The following is a 17,231-nucleotide window of genomic DNA, read 5'->3' on the forward strand; positions in this document are numbered from 1 at the left end:
TATCGTTGGCGCCCAGGGTCTGAGGATTGACGGGACTTGTCCTTTGACAACTGAAACTCATCTGGGAAACCACAGTGTCTTTGGTGTAAGTTCTGCAGGCAGTGGCAGTTGCCTCTGCTGTCTCACCCCATTCGCCGCGAGCCTCCTTCCCGCTAGTCCGAGATCCAGCGTGAGGCTCCGGAGAAGAGGACTCTCGGATCTCTGCCCCGGCCGTGGGGAGGTGGGGCGGTCCAGGTCCCCGCTTCAGCCGCGGGGGTGGGGGCCGGGGACACGCCTTTCGCCTTCCCAGCCCGCAAAGCTGGCAGCGCGCAGCGCGCTGGCGGAGACAACGTCTGCGGGCCGAGGCCGGGCGCTGTCAGTTCCTCATCCGGCGGGTGCCCGCTGCGGCCGCAGCACGTTCCAAACCGGAGGAGCCGCCCCCTCGCCGCGGGCTCCCGGCGCGTGGGGCGCGGGCGCGCCTCCGCCGACACCGCCCACACTCGGGCCGCGCTCGAGGATCGTCCGCCGGGAACGCGGTGTCCCCTAGCCCCTTCGCAGGCCGCCGAGGCAGGAGGACCGCGCGCGGCCAGATGGCGGCAGCCGGGCGGGCTCGGGGCTGGGCACCGCGGTCAGTGCTGCCACTGCTGCCGCTGCTGCTGCTGCTGCCGCCGCCGCCCCCCGCCGGGTGCGCGACCGCTCGGGACCCCGCGGTCCCGGCGCGGCTCAGCCTGCATCCGCCCTACTTCAACCTGGCCGAGGCGGCGAGGATTTGGGCCACCGCCACCTGCGGGGAGCAGGAGCCCGGCAGCACGCGGCCCCGGCCCGAGCTCTACTGCAAGTTGGTGGGGGGGCCCACCGTCCAGAGCAGCGGCCATACCATCCAGGTAAGGTCCCAGGTCCCTCCCGGGCGGGCTCCCTCCCCGCGCTGGCCAGCCACCCTGGGCGAAGGGGTCGGGCCTTTTCCCCGCACTCCCGGGACCCGAGGCGACCGGGAAGGGCTCCCCCAACCCCTGCGCGGGTCGGCGACCCCGGGAGTGGTACTGGGGAGCACCGCCTCCGCCGATGCGCCGCTCGGGGCCGGGATGGGTATTCTTTGCCCATCCCGAGGTGAATGCAGGCTGAGGTTAAGTTTGGGCTTGCCCAGGAGGAAGTCCGAAGCTGCGCTTTCGGGATGTATTGAACTGTGGTCCTGTCCTGCCTCCGTCACCCAGGTAGCGCCTGGCCAGGGCTTGAGCCCCGCTGGGCTTCACCGGCGCCCCTCCTTCGAGGCCCTTCATCTCCCCGGCCTTATGCAGAGAAGCTGGTAGCAGTTAGATTTCGTGGTGTATTTAAAGAGAGAACTTTTAGATTGTATCAGTAGTACCACTCCCATCTCACCAGAAAAACGCGCCTCACCCCACAGCCTGAAGTGCCACCATCCAGAGCCATTAGGCGTGAGTGGACAGAGACACGGTGCTCAGAGTCCATCGGACTCCTGCGAACACCTGTGTAAATGCTAGTGTCGCTGGTGCTTCATCGGCATCTGGAAATACGCCAGGTCCTTACACACGAGCCTCACAACAGCGCTGGGCACTGGATCAGGTGACCAGGTTAAGAAATGTGCCTACGTCATCATGGAGGACATCTGGATTTGAACCCAGTCCTGACTCCAAATCCTCTTTACACTAAGACGTCGTTGCCTCCCTCCCTCTCCCGGGAAGTATTGCTGAGGAAATTGTTGCCAGAAGAGGGAGTAATTTTGGAGTTTGGGCTCCAAAAGCGAAAGATTATCATTCCGAGTCTAGTTCAGTAGTTTAGAAGGTCTTTTGACTAAGCACTCCCATAAATGACAGGTTGTTGAACATGCAGTATATTCTTATGTGATAGATGCTAATTTATTTATAAATTACATGCATGTATGACTTTATTAATTTGTGTGTACTATAAAATATACAAAAATAGAAATAAAAATAATAATGATGAAAATGCTTTTCTCTTTATTAAGAGCCCCAAATAGGGCTTCCCTGGTGGCGCAGTGGTTGAGAATCTGCCTGCCAATGCAGGGGACATGGGTTCGAGCCCTGGTCTGGGAAGATCCCACATGCCGCGGAGCAACTGGGCCTGTGGCTCACAATTACTGAGCCTGCGCGTCTGGAGCCCGTGCTCCACAACAAGAGAGGCCGCGATAGTGAGAGGCCCACGCACCGCGATGAAGAGTGGCCCCCGCTCGCCACAACTAGAGAAAGCCCTCGCACAGAAATGAAGGTCCAACACAGCCATAAATTAATTAATTAATTAATTAAAAATTGCAACCTCCCTTAAAAAACAAAAAAAGCCCCAAATAATTTTGCTTTCTCTAAATGTTTTGTGACTTTGTATAACTAGTTATAAACAAATATTCAAATGTTAATCATATGTATAATTATTTTTGACAAGTGTAGTTTAGCACATATGATATAGCCATTCATAGTTAGTTTTACATTGATACTGGAATTTAGTAGTTGTCATCACTGAAAAAATACCTCAAAAATATATAAATTCAAATGAAAGAACTGCATTGACTCCTGAGTTCCAGAACCAGCTGCATAATTTACAGTCTATTGCAAAATGAAATGGAGCTGCTTGTTCAAAAATTATGAATTTCAAGATGTGGGGATAGCAGAGCATTAAACTAAGTGAGGGGCCTTTCTAGGAGTGGGACCCTGTGAGAATTTCCTAAATTGTGGGACTCATACTTCTGCTCCATCCTCCAATTATTCTAACAGTTTTTTAAAGTAGAAACTTGGCCAGTATATGTTCATTTTTCAAGTGGAATTCAATACTTCCTGATAGGAAAGTGTTGTGTTTTAATGCTATAAACAATAGATTCGAAGTTCACTCTTCATTTGGAAAAAAGTTACAAAATTCTGTTTCCGTGTTTTTAAAATGTGCAAATATAAGAACTTTTAGAGTAACACAGTTCCATCTTTTCAGCAACAAAAGATGACACATTTCCAAACATCTGTTTTACGAAATGCTCTTTCCAAAGTATGCATTTCTTTAGAACAGTATTTACTTTTTCACACACTTTTAAAACAACACCTTTTCTTTGATGGAACAAAGAACTTCTATTATTTTGTAAATATCTATCAGGTAGTATATTACTGGCAGTCACTTGTCATCCCAGCAAAAGTCAGCCAATTTGGAATTTTTGTGAAAAAAAATGTATAACTCATCTTTAAACTTAAGGGGTCTTTTAAGTACTTTTCCATGAGAAAACCAGTGAGCCTGTGTAGTCAAAAGTATTTCATAATCACTCCCCATTTCAGTACAAGGTTTTAACTGTTCTGCTACTTAGGAGAATAGAATCCACATGTCCACTTTGCCAGGTGCACATACGCTTCGTGTGTCCTGATCAGATGATAGCCTGGTGAAATCTCTCCTCTTCCCTTGCACAGACACTCAGGACCCTTGTGACCTGCTAACTTGTGGACTGGATGAAGGCCTTTAGGCAATCTGTATATTAAATATTAGAAAAATTGAATTTCTTCACTTTAAGTAAAATAAACAGTTTTTTTTTGTGTGTGTGGTACGCGGGCCTCTCACTGTTGTGGCCTCTCCCGTTGCGGAGCACAGGCTCCAGACGCGCAGGCTCAGCGGCCATGGCTCACGGGCCCAGCCGCTCTGCGGCATGTGGGATCTTCCCGGACCGGGGCACGAACCCGTGTCCCCTGCCTCGGCAGGCGGACTCTCAACCACTGCGCCACCAGGGAAGCCCAAAATAAACAGTTTTAATATTCCCTTCTTGCACCCCACTAGATTGCCTGGCACACCCAACTTTGGAGAGAATTGTTCTAATTATGGTGAGAGTAAATGTAAGGAGAAGGATGTTATCGAGGAAATTTTCAGCCGTCTCTTCTCCCCAGATTTGCTTAGAAATGGGCCAACTCATTCTCCTCAGCTGGAATTTTTATTGTGTCATAAGTTGGCACTACTGTTTTGGGAAGTCCAGAAAAGTCACGTTTCTTGTTCCGATTGAGTTTCCGGAATAGGTGCTTAAACCTGGGTCCACAGGCCTAGATAGAGTAGGAAGTGCCTTTCTGAGCTCACTCAACAGACTGCATTTCTAGGCCAAGGTGTAGCCTGCAGGAAAAGGGTGCTATCTGGTGTTTTGCCTTATTCTTTCTCTAAAAACAGGGTGAACAAAAGTGCTTTCTGCTTTCACAGTTGAGGGCCTGAGCAGGTGCACTGATTGCTGATGTGAGAGGTTCTCATGTAATGAGGAGAGAAGCATGTTGGAGACAAGGAGAAGGCAAATTCCAGAAGCTGGGCTGTTAGACACTTGTTCTAACCCAGTGTTGGCAGCAGCTGGTGCAGACCTGCCTTTCAGAAAAGTGGGTGTGGTGGGAGACGGGTGGAGGAAAGGAAGAGAGATTGTGATTAATCATGTGGCTGTACCTGAGTGATAATCATTTTGAATCTGCTCATGTACAGCTCAAGATGGGGAATGGAGAAGAGTTAACAAAAAAAGTTCTATTTCTTTGAACTTTCTAAAAATAGATCTTTGGGAGCCAGCCAGAGTTTAGAATTTCAGGCCAAAAGGATGCAAAAAATGTAAAAAAATGGATAAAAGTCACATCTTAGAAAAAAACCCAGGGTTTATGGTCCTGATTCTATAATAACAATGCTGCTGCTTGAACGGTAGCATGTGTCAACAGGCAGAGCATTTAAAAAGTCTGCATTTTGTTTGTTGGGCGAAAAATGTTTGCTGTGGTTTCTCTGGACTTAAGATTCATTAAATAAGATTTTATATACTTGCTACTGCTCAGACATTAAGTTTTTGGTGTTTGAGAGCTCTGTGATTCAGGGATCCTATCTGTCTGGTTCACAGCTATCTCTCCAGTGCTGAGCACAAAAGCCTGGAACGGAATAGGTGGTTGCAAAATACTGAATGAAAGGATGGTGGAGTGAAGGTACAGTTGAAGTTAATATAAAGAGCAGACAAGAAAAATATGCAAATTAGTTCTGTTCTGATGAAAAGTAATTATAACCGAAATATGTCACAATTTGCACTTTAAATGTTTACTTACCTATGGAGTGTAAAGACATTATTACAGTCGGCCCTCAGTATCCTTGGGTTTCGCATCCACAGATTTAACTAACTGTGGGTCAAAAATACTCGGGAGAAAGAGAATCCAGAAAGTTCCCCAAAGCAAAACTTAAATTTGCCCTATGCTGGCAACTATTTACATAGTATTTACATTGTATTAGGTATTATAAGTAATCTGGAGATGATTTAAAGTACGTGGGAGAATATATGTACGTTATATGCAAATACTATGATGCCATTTTATATAAGGGGCTCGAGCATCTGCAGATTTTGGTATCTGTAGGGTTCCTGGAACCAGTCCTTCACAAATACCAGGGGAGGACTGAACTTACTGACATCTGATAGAGGTGATGATAAAATGGAAGTGGAAGGCTGTGTTGAAAATATAACCTTGGGTTTGGTTTAGCTTGACATAAACACTATGCTCACAAGAAATGACCTGCACGTATTTACCAAACATATGATCTTTTTTTTTCTTTTTTCTGGCCACACTGTGCCGCTTGTGGGATCTTAGTTCCCCGACCAGGGATCAAACCCGTGTCCCCTGCAGTGGAAGTACAGAGTTACCACTGGACCGCCAGGAAAGTCCCAGCAAACATATAATCTTGATTTTGTACATCTACAGTTCAACATATTTTTATAAGTTCTTTCAGTGCACTTTGATTTATGCATAAGAATTTGTATTTAACCTAAATGATATTGAGAGAGAAGTACACTCACCCGAGTTATGGCTAAGAGCGAGCATGCTTGCCACAAAGCAGTCCCAGTTGTGTGTTTGTGTAACTTGCACTAATAGCCATAAAGGAGACTCAACTTCACTAAGGCTCTGTTTATAGAACTACTGTGAAAGAGAGCCCCTTGTTAACTTCAACAAGGGCCTTTTCCTTTGTGATATAGATGTGAAAATTTGGGGGATATCTAAAACATTTACTATGTCCATTGATATATTTGTAACAATTATTAATAGAGTGATTTCAAAACTTCAGATGATTACAGTCAGCAGTTGAAGGACAAATGATTCTTTTTTTTAAATAAATTTATTTATTTATTTTTGGCTGCACTGGGTCTTGTTGCTGCGCGCGGGTTTTCTCCAGTTGTGGCAAGTGGGGGCTACTCTTGGTTGTGGTGCGCGGGCTTCTCATTGTGGTGGCTTCTCTTGTTGCGGAGCACGGCTCTAGGCATGTGGTCTTCAGTAGTTTTGGCACGAGGGCTCAGTAGTTGTTGCTCAGGGGCTCTGGAGCGCAGGCTCAGTAGTTGTGGCGCACAGGCTTAGTTGCTCTGTGGCATGTGGGATCTTCCCAGACCAGAGCTTGAACCCATGTCCCCTGCATTGGCAGGCAGATTCTTAACCACTGCGCCACCAGGGAAGCCCTGAGGCATAATTTAAATACCATACCATGCATCCATTTTAAGTGTGAATTCAATAATTTTTAGAAAGTTTATAGAGTTGTGCAACTATTACTAGAGTCTAGTTTTAGAACATATATATATATATATAAATCCATTCTGCCAGTCTCTGCTTTTAACTAAGTCTAATCCATTTACATTTAAAGTGATTATTGATAATGAAGGACTTATTTCTGCCATTTTGCTATTTGTCTTATATATAAGACAAATGTCTTATATATGTCATATATATATGCATTATATATTTTTTGGTTCCTCAGTTCTTCTATTACTGTTTTCTTTTGTGTTTAATTAATTTTTCTAATGTGTCATTTTGATTTCCTCCTCATTTCCTGTTCTGTTAATTTTTTTTTTTTTAATTTATATTTTGGCTGTGCCATGCAGCATGCGGGATCTTAGTTCCCTGACCAGGGATTGAACCTGTGCCCCCTGCAGTGGAAGCTGGAGTCTTAACCACTGGACTGCCAGGGAAGTCCCCTGTAAATTTTTAAAAGTAATTTTCTTAGTGCTTACTCTGAGGATTACAATTAACATCCTAAATTTATAACAATCCAATTTAAGTTGATATTAACTTAATTTCAGTAGCATCTAAAACTCTGCTCCTATATAGGTCTGTCCCCCCTTTTATGATGTTATTGTCACAAATTACATCTTTATACATTGTTGCCCCTTAAGATAAAAACATAATTATTGTTCTGTGCATTTTTGTTTTAAATCATATAGGAAAAAAAGAGTTACAAACCAAAAATACAATAATGCTGGCTTTTTAATTTACCTATGTAGTTACTTGTACTGGTGTTCTGTATTTCTTTGTATGGCTTTGAGTTACTGTCTAATGTCCTTTATTTCAGTATGAAGGACTCCCTTTAACATTTCTTGTCGGGCAGGTCTACTAGCAACAAACTCCTTCAGCTTTTCTTTGGGAATGTCTTAATTTCTCCTTCATTTTTGAAGAATAATTTTACCAGGTATAGAATTCTTGATTGACAGTTTTTTTCTTTCAGCACTTTATCATCTCACTGCCATCTGGCTTCCATGGTTTCCAGTGAAAAATAAGTTGTTAATCTTATTGAGGATACCTTATATGTGATAAATTGCTTCTCTCATGTTGCTTTCAAGATTTTCTCTTTGTCTTTTGACAGTTTGTTTATAATGTGTCTCAGTGTGGATCTTTCTGTAGATGACTAGCCTTTTTATGGCCCAATTTTCTTAACAGACCAGGGAAACTCCTGTGAGGGAAAATACAACATCATCTCACTGTAGATATTATCAAACTACTCTCACTTAGAGATGAAGAACTGTGGCTCTACAATCATGTAGACCTGAGTTTGAATTCTAACTCTACCAGCTCTCTGACCTTGGAAAATTGCAAAATCTCTGTTTTCTTATATATAAAACAGGATTAATAAACCTGTGTATCTCACAGGTTTATTTGGAGGATAAAAGCACTTAGTATTTTTCTTGGCACATAGTTAGTGCTCAATAAATGTGTTTTTTCATGGAGAGAAAAAATTCTTTTTAAGACTTCTAAAGTGGTAAGCTACAAAAATGATTTATCACAATAGTCATTTTAAATTTTTGAGTAAAAAGTTCTTTTAATGATGAAGTGTACAGTGCATTATACACTGAACACGTTTGGCAAGCTGAATAATCCACAGGCATAAAGACATTTATAGCCTTCTATAGAATAGCAATGTTGAATTGTTTTGGTAATGTGTTAATAACTAGTTCAGATATTATTTATGTAGGGACTTCATTTATTTATGTACTTTCTGGTACCACAAGATATTCCAGGGTCACTTTTAATTTTCTTTGCTCCAGTGTTGGAACTAACTACTTTTCCAAGAAGCTCTGTTTTGTTTTTTTTTTTAAAATTGAGTGTGGTATGTAGAAACCAAGTCTAGATATGAGGTGTGCTCATTGTTACCGGTGTGTCATTGCTTCTAGACCCTTTCAGGGGACAGAGCCAGGAGTTATATGTATATCTACTAATTCCTATATACACACACATCATATATACACTCATTTTTATCAGCCAAGCTAACATTTTTGGGGAGGTATTAATTTTTTAAGGTGAATTTTGGTAGCACTAATACATTCTTCCAGATCATAAATTTATTTCCTGTTGTGATTTAGGCTTTCACGAAATCTGTGTTAACTTTTGCTCAACATTCTGGAACCATTTGCCTAGTGAGGAAAAGATTTATTAAATGATACCTCAGTGGTCTCAGTCAATAGAACTGCCTGTATTGTGCTGTATACATGGGCTCCTGGCCAAGGGGGCTGAAAATCCAGCCCGGGCAAGGCTGTGTCTGCTCAGAGGCAGGGAGCCTGGAGCCTTTTTCTGCTTCTCAAAAAAGAGCTGTTTGCATGAGCTAGCAGATCCTTGATTAGATCCCTCCTGCCAACAGGGTGGAACCTGCCCTGGGGAGAGCCAACTCATTGAGTCCCATGTGTCCTGCCCGTTTCTCAATATCATAAGCATATTGTATTCTCTTGGTTTCCCCATCCTAGATGTTTAGAAAATACATGTGGAAGTAATAAATGAATATTAGCTTGAGAGAAATATGGGTTTTAATTAGATTATCTATGCATATCTTAACTGTGGGGTATAGATGTAATTCTCCATTACTTTCAAGTTGCACTATATACTGTGTACAGGAGTGATACCAAATTAAGGGGGACGGGCAGAATGGGGAATAGGGAGAACAGCCTAGTAACCAGGAGACTTGCTCCCCTGTTGTTTTTTTCTTTTTTTGGTTCAATAGCTCCCGTGTTTAATGTGGAGTATTAATTTAACACTTAACCGATACCTGGCACTGTTCTAAAGCCCCTTTCACAAACTTCTTAATCCTCACAACAATTTATAAAGGAGGTACTCTTAGCATACTCAATGCACAGATGAGGAAACTGAAGCACAGAGAGGTTAAGTGATTTGTTCAAGGTCATGCAGCTAGTACGTGGAAAAGCCAGGTACTCTGGCTGCAGAGTTCATGCCTTTACCTGCTGTGCTATGCTGCCACTGCCGAGCCAACTACTCTTCCCTCAGAGTTCCAGCCAAACTCTGTGCCACCTCCCTAACTCCATTCATGGCCTTGGAGCCATTGATTTTCATGTCTGTATCCTTATTAATTCATGAGATTCCTGAGTGTGAGGCCACATTTTCCTGTTGTTTGTCTTCCCTGCTGCAGCTTATCACAGACACTTCATAGATGCTTTTTGGAGAAATGTTCAAAGGGCAACACCATCATAGAATTTTCCTACTAGAGCAACACCTTGATGGAAGTGCCGTTTGACAAAAAAAATACCTGACTTTCAACAACCTGCCTTTGGAAGACAGTTGTGGCCCTGGTGTGTTGAATTTCAAAGTAGTGCCTAATGTAGTGGCAGAGACCAATGACTAGGACTGGGCCACCAGAAGCTGGAAGAGGCAAGGAAGGATCCTTCCTCTACAGGTTTCAGAGGGAAAGGGGCCCTGCCAATGCCTTGATTTCAGACTTTCAGCTTCCAGAACTGAATAACTTTCTCTTGTTCTAAGCCACCCAGTTTGTGGTACTTTGTTACAGCAGCTCAGCTTAGTCCGTTTGGGCTGCCGTAACAAAAAATAGATTGATAGTTTATAAACAACAGAAATTTATTTCTCACAGTTCTGGAGGCTGGGAAATCCAAGGTCAAAGTGTGGGCAGATTCAGTGTCTCCTGAGGACCCACTTCCTGTTCGCTGATTGCTGTTTTTTCACTGTCCTCACAAGGTGGGAGGGGTGAGGGATCTCTCCAGGGCCGCTTTTATAAGGGCACTAATTCCGTTCATGTAGGTGGAACCCTCATCCTAATACCATCATCTAGTGGGTTAGGTCTTAACATATGAATTTGGGGGAGGGACACAGATATTCAGTCCCTAGCAGTAGCTTCAGCTTTGAGCCAGATAACCAACCTCTCGGTCAGTCAGCAGTGTTTATTGACCAGCGTGTGAGTTATCTGTGTATGGGAGGGTGGAGGATGGGGGGACTACATGAAGCTCTTGGGTGGTCCTAGGGTCTCTGCTTTTGAGACTTTGCAATCTGATATTCAAAATTAGTCCCTGAACAGAATAAGGAGAGCTCTTGGTTGAACAAATATTTAGGGATCACCCATATTGAGAGTAATCCTTAAATACGAAGAACGTATCAGTGGGGCATAAAATAAGGATTGCCTAGTAACACAGACGGGGTGGTGGGAGTCTGGGGGCTCTGGACACAGTGAGCTGCACACAGCCCAGTGGCTGGGTGATTCCTTTGCTAGTGAGGACTCTGGGGGCTGCATCAGGGGAAGGATGGGGTGGGATTGTGAAATGAAAGGCCCAGCTCCTTGTTTCCTGAGATTGGCTCTGCAGAGACTGAATATGGCTGAGGATTTGTGTGTACAAAAGACATTGGTGGCAAAGATTCTATGCAAGGTAGTTTGCCTAGTGATTTGATGAGAACACAAAAATTTTAGACTTTCAAACTTTCCTATATGTCTTATCTGTTTCTAAGTGATGTTCCTATTTCATTGTGACAGTTGATCACTTAATGTATCTTTAATGTGACATTGAATTTCGAATGTTTTTAATGTACCGGAAAAAATAGCAGAAGTTGCTGAGAGACCTCTTTAGGAAAATCTTTTAGTAAGATTGCCAGAAACTAGTTGATTTTTTTTTCTGTTGTTTTATTTCATTATCTTTTAGGTCAAATAGTAGACTTTTATTTAAATAAAAATATACCTTGAAGGCACTTTTTCTAATAGAAATACCAGGACCTGATAAAGTTTTCATTCCCTTTCTCTGAGCACCATGCTGGCTTTGAAGTAACTCTTTGTACCCCTCACATACTTGGTGTTACATGCAGCCACCTTTTTCTTTGATCAGTTGCTTGCTTTGGTTCTGGAGTGTGGTTTTTCCCTAGCTGTAATAGATAGCAACTGTCACTGTAGTTTAGGAAGACCATAGCTGAAAGAGTAAATCTGCTTGATTAACCACAAGGAAGATGAGGCCAAGGGCCTTCACAATCATGATAGGAATGTTTGTAACCAATGGTTCTCCATCTTCACTGAAGACAAAATACAAAGGGTGGTGTAGCTTTGCAGAGCGAAGGATTGAGTTCAGCTGTGGAGAAGGACTGCCTTCAGTGCACTGCACCACTGAAAGGATTTTCAAAGAGGAGGGCGAGAAGGCTGTCTCCAGGTCAGAATCGTCTGTGTGATTTTAGGTTGCATCATAGGCAATCCAAAGGCTTTAATTGGGGCCTAGCAGGGACAGCTGCCCTCCCTATACCAGTGCATTGCAGTCTTCTGGAGGGAGCTGCAGTCAAGGAGTCAAGCCCCCGTGGACCAGCCATGCTCACGTACTTATCTGCATTCTCCGCCTTAGAGCCTCTGTTCGGAGGCCTCCACTGAGACTCCTTTTTGGGGCGCTATCGGGGTGCTATGGGTGAGGCCCTTTCCCCCACTCCGACTCGGTACTGTTGTACTCCTCTCTGCAGCCCCCTCCCAACTCCCTGAGTGCATAAGAAGGCAGGAGCCTTTTGTTTGTGGTTCCTGAGCAGTGAGATCATTCTCCCGTCATCTGACCCTTGCCTGGTGCCCTTCCATGGGGGAAGTGGAACCCTGGGGAGCTGGCACCTTTCTCCTTTGCCTTTTGCCTGCACCGTCAGGCACAGGAAGCGAATGGTCTTGATTGCTGCTTTCAAATTAGCCCCTTGTCCTCCTTGACTACCTAACACCTGGCAGCTCACCCAGAGCTGGCAGCCTGTCTTTTGTGGATGATCCCTATTGTAGCTTTTTATCACCTAAGGAAAGAACTGCCACCTGGAAGCATGCATGTACACATACTTGTGTGCAATATTCATCCACTACCATATTAACAAATATTTATTGACATCTATGTGCCAGACACAGAGGACAGGGTTATGATGGGCTGGGAGTACAATTCCTAACAAGGCAGAAAAGGTCCCTGCTTTTAAGCAGCTAACCTTCTATGGGGAGACTGTAACCAGTGAGCAAACTCATATGATAATTATAGATTGTTATTGTGTCTTGGAGAGAATAAACGGGATTTTGCGATAGAGATTAAAGAGGGAAGCTTCTATAGGTCAAGTAGTTGGAGAAGCTTTTCTAAGGAGTGTTATTGGTACAGAAAGCTGAGGGTTGAGAGGAAGCCAGCCCCAAGAAAAGGCTGGGAAAATGTGTTCCCGGCAGAGGACCAGCAGGTGCAAGGGCCCTAAGGTGGGAACATGTTTGGTGTTTCTAGGAACTCAGAAAGCCACGCTGCCCTAGTTGTTATATGTTTTGAATGTTACCTCTGAGTGAGACCACTTTCCAGAATTTATAAATACTTCATTTTATTTTTGTATGTATGTATTCCCTTTCTGGTTCTCAAAAGAATTTAGGTGACTGATAAAATTTTAAAAGGATGAATGAGAGAGTTGAGGGCATTAGGACAATGAGAAAATAAAGTGGTAAAGAATGTAGTTATTTCATAAGGAGATTAATAACTGACATGGAACTGAGGGGGAAATATTTGGTTTGAGGAATGCATCAGGTCCAGGTCAGACTCCCTCCTGAGGACAGTATCTGGCCCTTAGCAGGTCCATAGTTGACGGTTGGACGAATAAACTGTCAAGGCAGAGCTGCTTTTGTAAATCTAGGCTTTGGGATGAAGCGCTTTAGATTTGGGGCATTGAGCGGACAGGCCTAAGTGTGGCCTGGCCCACCTCAGAAACCTGAGTTTATTTGCGAGCAGGCCACTTACCTGCAACTACAGGTACCAAGCGACCCCTTATTGCCAGTGATATGCCAACACTACGTATAAGGAACAAGAGAATAGAGGGAGAAGTAGAAGGAAGAGGATTATATGGAAACCATTAAAAAGATGGGCTTTACTTGTACACTGTTGGTGGGACTCTAAATTGGTGCAGCCACTGTGGAAAATAGTATGGAGGTTTCTCAAAAAACTAAAAATAGAACTACCATATGACCCAGCAATTCCACTCTTAGGTATATATCTGAAAAAAACAAAAACTAATTTGAAAAGATACATGCACCTCAGTGTTCAGAGCAGCATTATTTACAATTGCCAAGATATGGAAGCAACCTAAGTGTTGATGAACAGATGAATGGATAAACACCCCAGTGGTTCTGATGGCGGTGTGATCACTTTATGGATGGCGCCTCATTGAATCATCAAAATCACCACGTAAGGTTGGTGGTGTTAGCCCGTTTTAACAAACAGAAAATGGAACCCAAGGGAGACTAAATAATTTGACTAACATTTTGAAGCTGTAACTGGTAGAGGCAGGATTTAGACCTCCATCATTCTACTCCAAAATGCATCTCTTTGAAACAAATTAAAAGAAAAACCCTCTGGAATTTGGTCTGAGTGGACATAGTTTTTGAGTAATAGGTATACATTTTGCAGATATTTGCTTATCTGCCTTAAAAAATACATACCTGGGCTTCCCTGGTGGCACAGTGGTTAAGAATCTGCCTGTCAATGCAGGGGACACGGGTTCGAGCCCTGGTCCGGGAAGATCCCACATGCTGTTGAGCAACTAAGCCTGTGCGCCACAACTGCTGAGCCTGCGCTCTAGAGCCCGCCAGCCACAACTACTGAGCCCACGTGCTGCAACTACTGAAGCCCATGTGCCTAGAGCCCATGCTCTGCAACAAGAGAAGCCAGTGCAATGAGAAGCCTGCACACCGCAAAGAAAAGCAGCCGCCGCTCGCCACAACTATAGAAAGCCCGCACACAGTAACGGAGACCCAACACAGCCAAAAATAAAGAAATAAAAAATAAATTAATTAAAATATACGTACCTGGAACCAACCTGGAGCCCCTTGTTTGGTCTCTCAAATCTCTTCCTCCACTACCCGGCACACTAGAGGGCAAAGCGCCCCCTTCTGGTGGGGTGAAAGCTGTGTGTGGGCCACAGAGCTGGGCGCTCTCCTGGGCTGTGTGATTGCCCTTCACCCCACTCTGTGCAGATGTTTAGGTGCTCAGGACATTTACAAGATGCTTGTCTTAGTTGTAGGTAACCACGCCCACGTGCTTTGTGCCTCTCAGAAAGGAGAACGTTCTGAACAAGGTTTTGGTAAAGGAGCAATCCCAAGTTTGGAATGGGCGCACTCCAGAATGTCCTCCACATCAGGGCTCCAGCTGGCTTGGGTCTGGCCACTTGAGACAGTGCCTTTAAGGCCCGTAACCTCAGGAGCCTCGGTGAGTGATGGTGAGGAGGAGGGTTCGTGGTAGCGCAAACGTGGTGATCATGAAACAGGGCTGTCGATGGGTGAGCGTGGTTAGATCTTGCCGTGTTTTCTGTGCCTGCCGCAGGGCATGGGTGCAGCTAAGCTTCTGTCAGACGGGGTTCTCTCCTCAGCTGGATCTCTTCCCACACATCTGGTCGTGGGCAGGTGTTTGGAAAACGGCCTCACACTCCATCCAAATCTAAGATGGGGCTCTTTGATGCAGCTTCCAGAGCAGCCAGGCCAGGATGGAAAGCATTCTGAGCTGTAAGTACTGTGGCCAGACCCACACACGGGTCCTGGTTCCTGCACGTCCCGGCTGTGTGGTGTGAGGTGAGGCCCTTCACCTCTGTGAGCCTTCACTTCTGGGTCTTTAGGTCCTGATTTGATACGAATCTGAGAATGTGGTGGAGATTTGGCAGGGAAGGCGTGGCGTGTCTCTCCTGGGCTCCCACGCCCCACACGCTCGCTTGATCCCAGCACCTGCTGGTGACAGGCTGTGTTTGAGTTACTTCTCTTCTATCCCACTGAATTTCTTCCGGGGCCAGGTCCAGCTCTTAGCGTTTGTTCCTTTGTTTTTACCCCAGCATCCAACACAGTGCTCCACACATTGGTGGCGATTTGGAAAAGTTGAATAAATGAATGACTGTTCGGACAATAAAAGAAGTCGTGTTAGGGAGTGGTGCTGTAATCAACTTCTAGTTTCTTAGAACAAGACAGTGTTTATGCTGTGAATTCAGCTGCACAGTATTATATACGAGAGGCTTTTGGTTAAGGAAAATCATCAAAAATGTGAGCAATTAGGAGAGACTATTTTTTTTTTCCATCTTTCTAAAAGAGGGTAGGTCACTCTGTGGGCTTCTGGGCAAACACTAGCGTGTCCTCTGGGGACCTCCAGCCTTGGATCTCAACTCTCTTTTTTTTGTTTATTTGAACAGTTTTGTCCCCTTTCCTTCTAGCCCCTTCTATTACATTTGCTGTTTCCCACACGACTAGGCTAATAATAGCTTTGACACAATTCAGAGCGTGAGTCCCTTGTCTTGTTTATCTTTCAATATTCTCATCTCTGTCTGGAATAGCTTCTGGTACAGAGTACATGGTCAGTACCGGTTTGTTGCCTGGATGGATGAATAACTGAACACAAGGATGTAAGAATCCTGTTTGTACTCTGTCTGTCCCCCTCTTCTCTGACTTCTACCAGTTTTTGTCTTGCTTTTATTTATTTATGGTTATTTAAAAAATATTTGACCTCAGGTGCAGAATTAGATTAGATTATGGATTGTTCATGACCCTCAGTTTAAGACATGCTTTCCTCATTGGTCCTTGCATGATATGCCTTAATGTGTATGTGGATGGATGGATTTTAAATAGTATAACAAGGGACTTCTCTGGTGGTCCAGCGGTTAAGACTCCACCCTTCCACAGCAGGGGGCACGGGTTCGATCCCTGGTCGGGGAACTGAGATTCCTCATGCTGTGCAGTGCAGCCAAAATAAAAATTTTAATAGTATAATAAGCACCCATGAACTTGCTACCAAAACTCAAAATAGGGCCTTAGCAATAACTTATGCCTAACCATATGGTTTCCCCACCTCCTGTCTCTCTTTTTCTCTCAATCTGGGGTAACCATCATCCTGAATCCTTTATTAATTTTTCCTTTCTATATAGTTTTTATTACATCTATATGCATATTCCTAAAAAGTAAGTGCTTTTCATTTTGGTTGTTCTTAACTGTATAAAAAGTATATCATTGTTGAATGTTCTATTGCTAAGATTCATCTGTATTGTTGCATGTTGTTGTGTATATTCATTTATCCATCATTGTTCATGTATTCATTTGTTGTGTGAATATACCTCTGTTGATTCATTCACACTCCTGTGGCTGGGTAATTAGGCTACTCCCAGGATTTTGTTTTTTGTTTTTGTGAACAGTGCTGCCATGTATATTCTTAAACATGATGCATCAAGTTTGTGCAGAAGTTTCTTTTTAGGTTGTGAGCTCGAGGGTAGAATTCTTGGGTTATAGGAAATGTGAATTTTCAACTTTAGGAGGTAATGCCAAAATAGTTCCCAAAGTCTTTGCACCAATTCATACTCCTATCACACCCTTTCCAATTCTTGTTATTCTCAGACTTTAAATTTGGGCCTATTGATTGGGTATAAAAAACAGTATTACACTGTGGTCTGCTCTGATCACTAGTGATGGTAATGGTGAACATTTCTTCAAATGTTTATTGACAAATGTGTTTCCTCTTGTGTAAAATGCGTTTTCTTTCTTTTGCTCATTTTTTCTATTGAACTGTTGTTTATACTTTCCTTATTGATTTGTAGGAGTTTGATATGTATTTCTGATGAGAATTCCTTGTTGATTTTGTGCTCTTTGTTCAGTTATTGGTTCCTGTGTAACAAACCATCCCCAAACTTAGTGGTTTAAAATGAAAACAATGTTTTTCTTATAATTGTGTGGGATGACTGGGCTCAGCTGGGCGGTTCTTCTCCTCCATGTGTTGTCAGCTGGGGAGA

General features: G+C 43.9%; 1 protein-coding gene across 2 annotated transcripts in view; it reads left to right on the forward strand.

The window, feature by feature from the left end:
* Positions 1–569: 569 nt before the first annotated feature.
* Positions 570–17,231, forward strand: part of LAMA3 (laminin subunit alpha 3) — a gene marked incomplete at its 5' end in the record, with an annotated part of 254,689 nt that continues 238,027 nt past the window's right edge. For both annotated transcript variants that reach the window (XM_079717942.1, XM_079717943.1), the window contains one exon: positions 570–863. In XM_079717942.1, coding sequence (XP_079574068.1) covers positions 570–863 — 294 coding nt within the window. The remainder of the gene's footprint in view (positions 864–17,231) is intronic.

The sequence above is a fragment of the Hyperoodon ampullatus genome (genome assembly GCF_949752795.1).
Source record: "Hyperoodon ampullatus genome assembly, chromosome: 13".
In the NCBI taxonomy this organism is placed as follows: Eukaryota; Metazoa; Chordata; class Mammalia; order Artiodactyla; family Ziphiidae; genus Hyperoodon; species Hyperoodon ampullatus.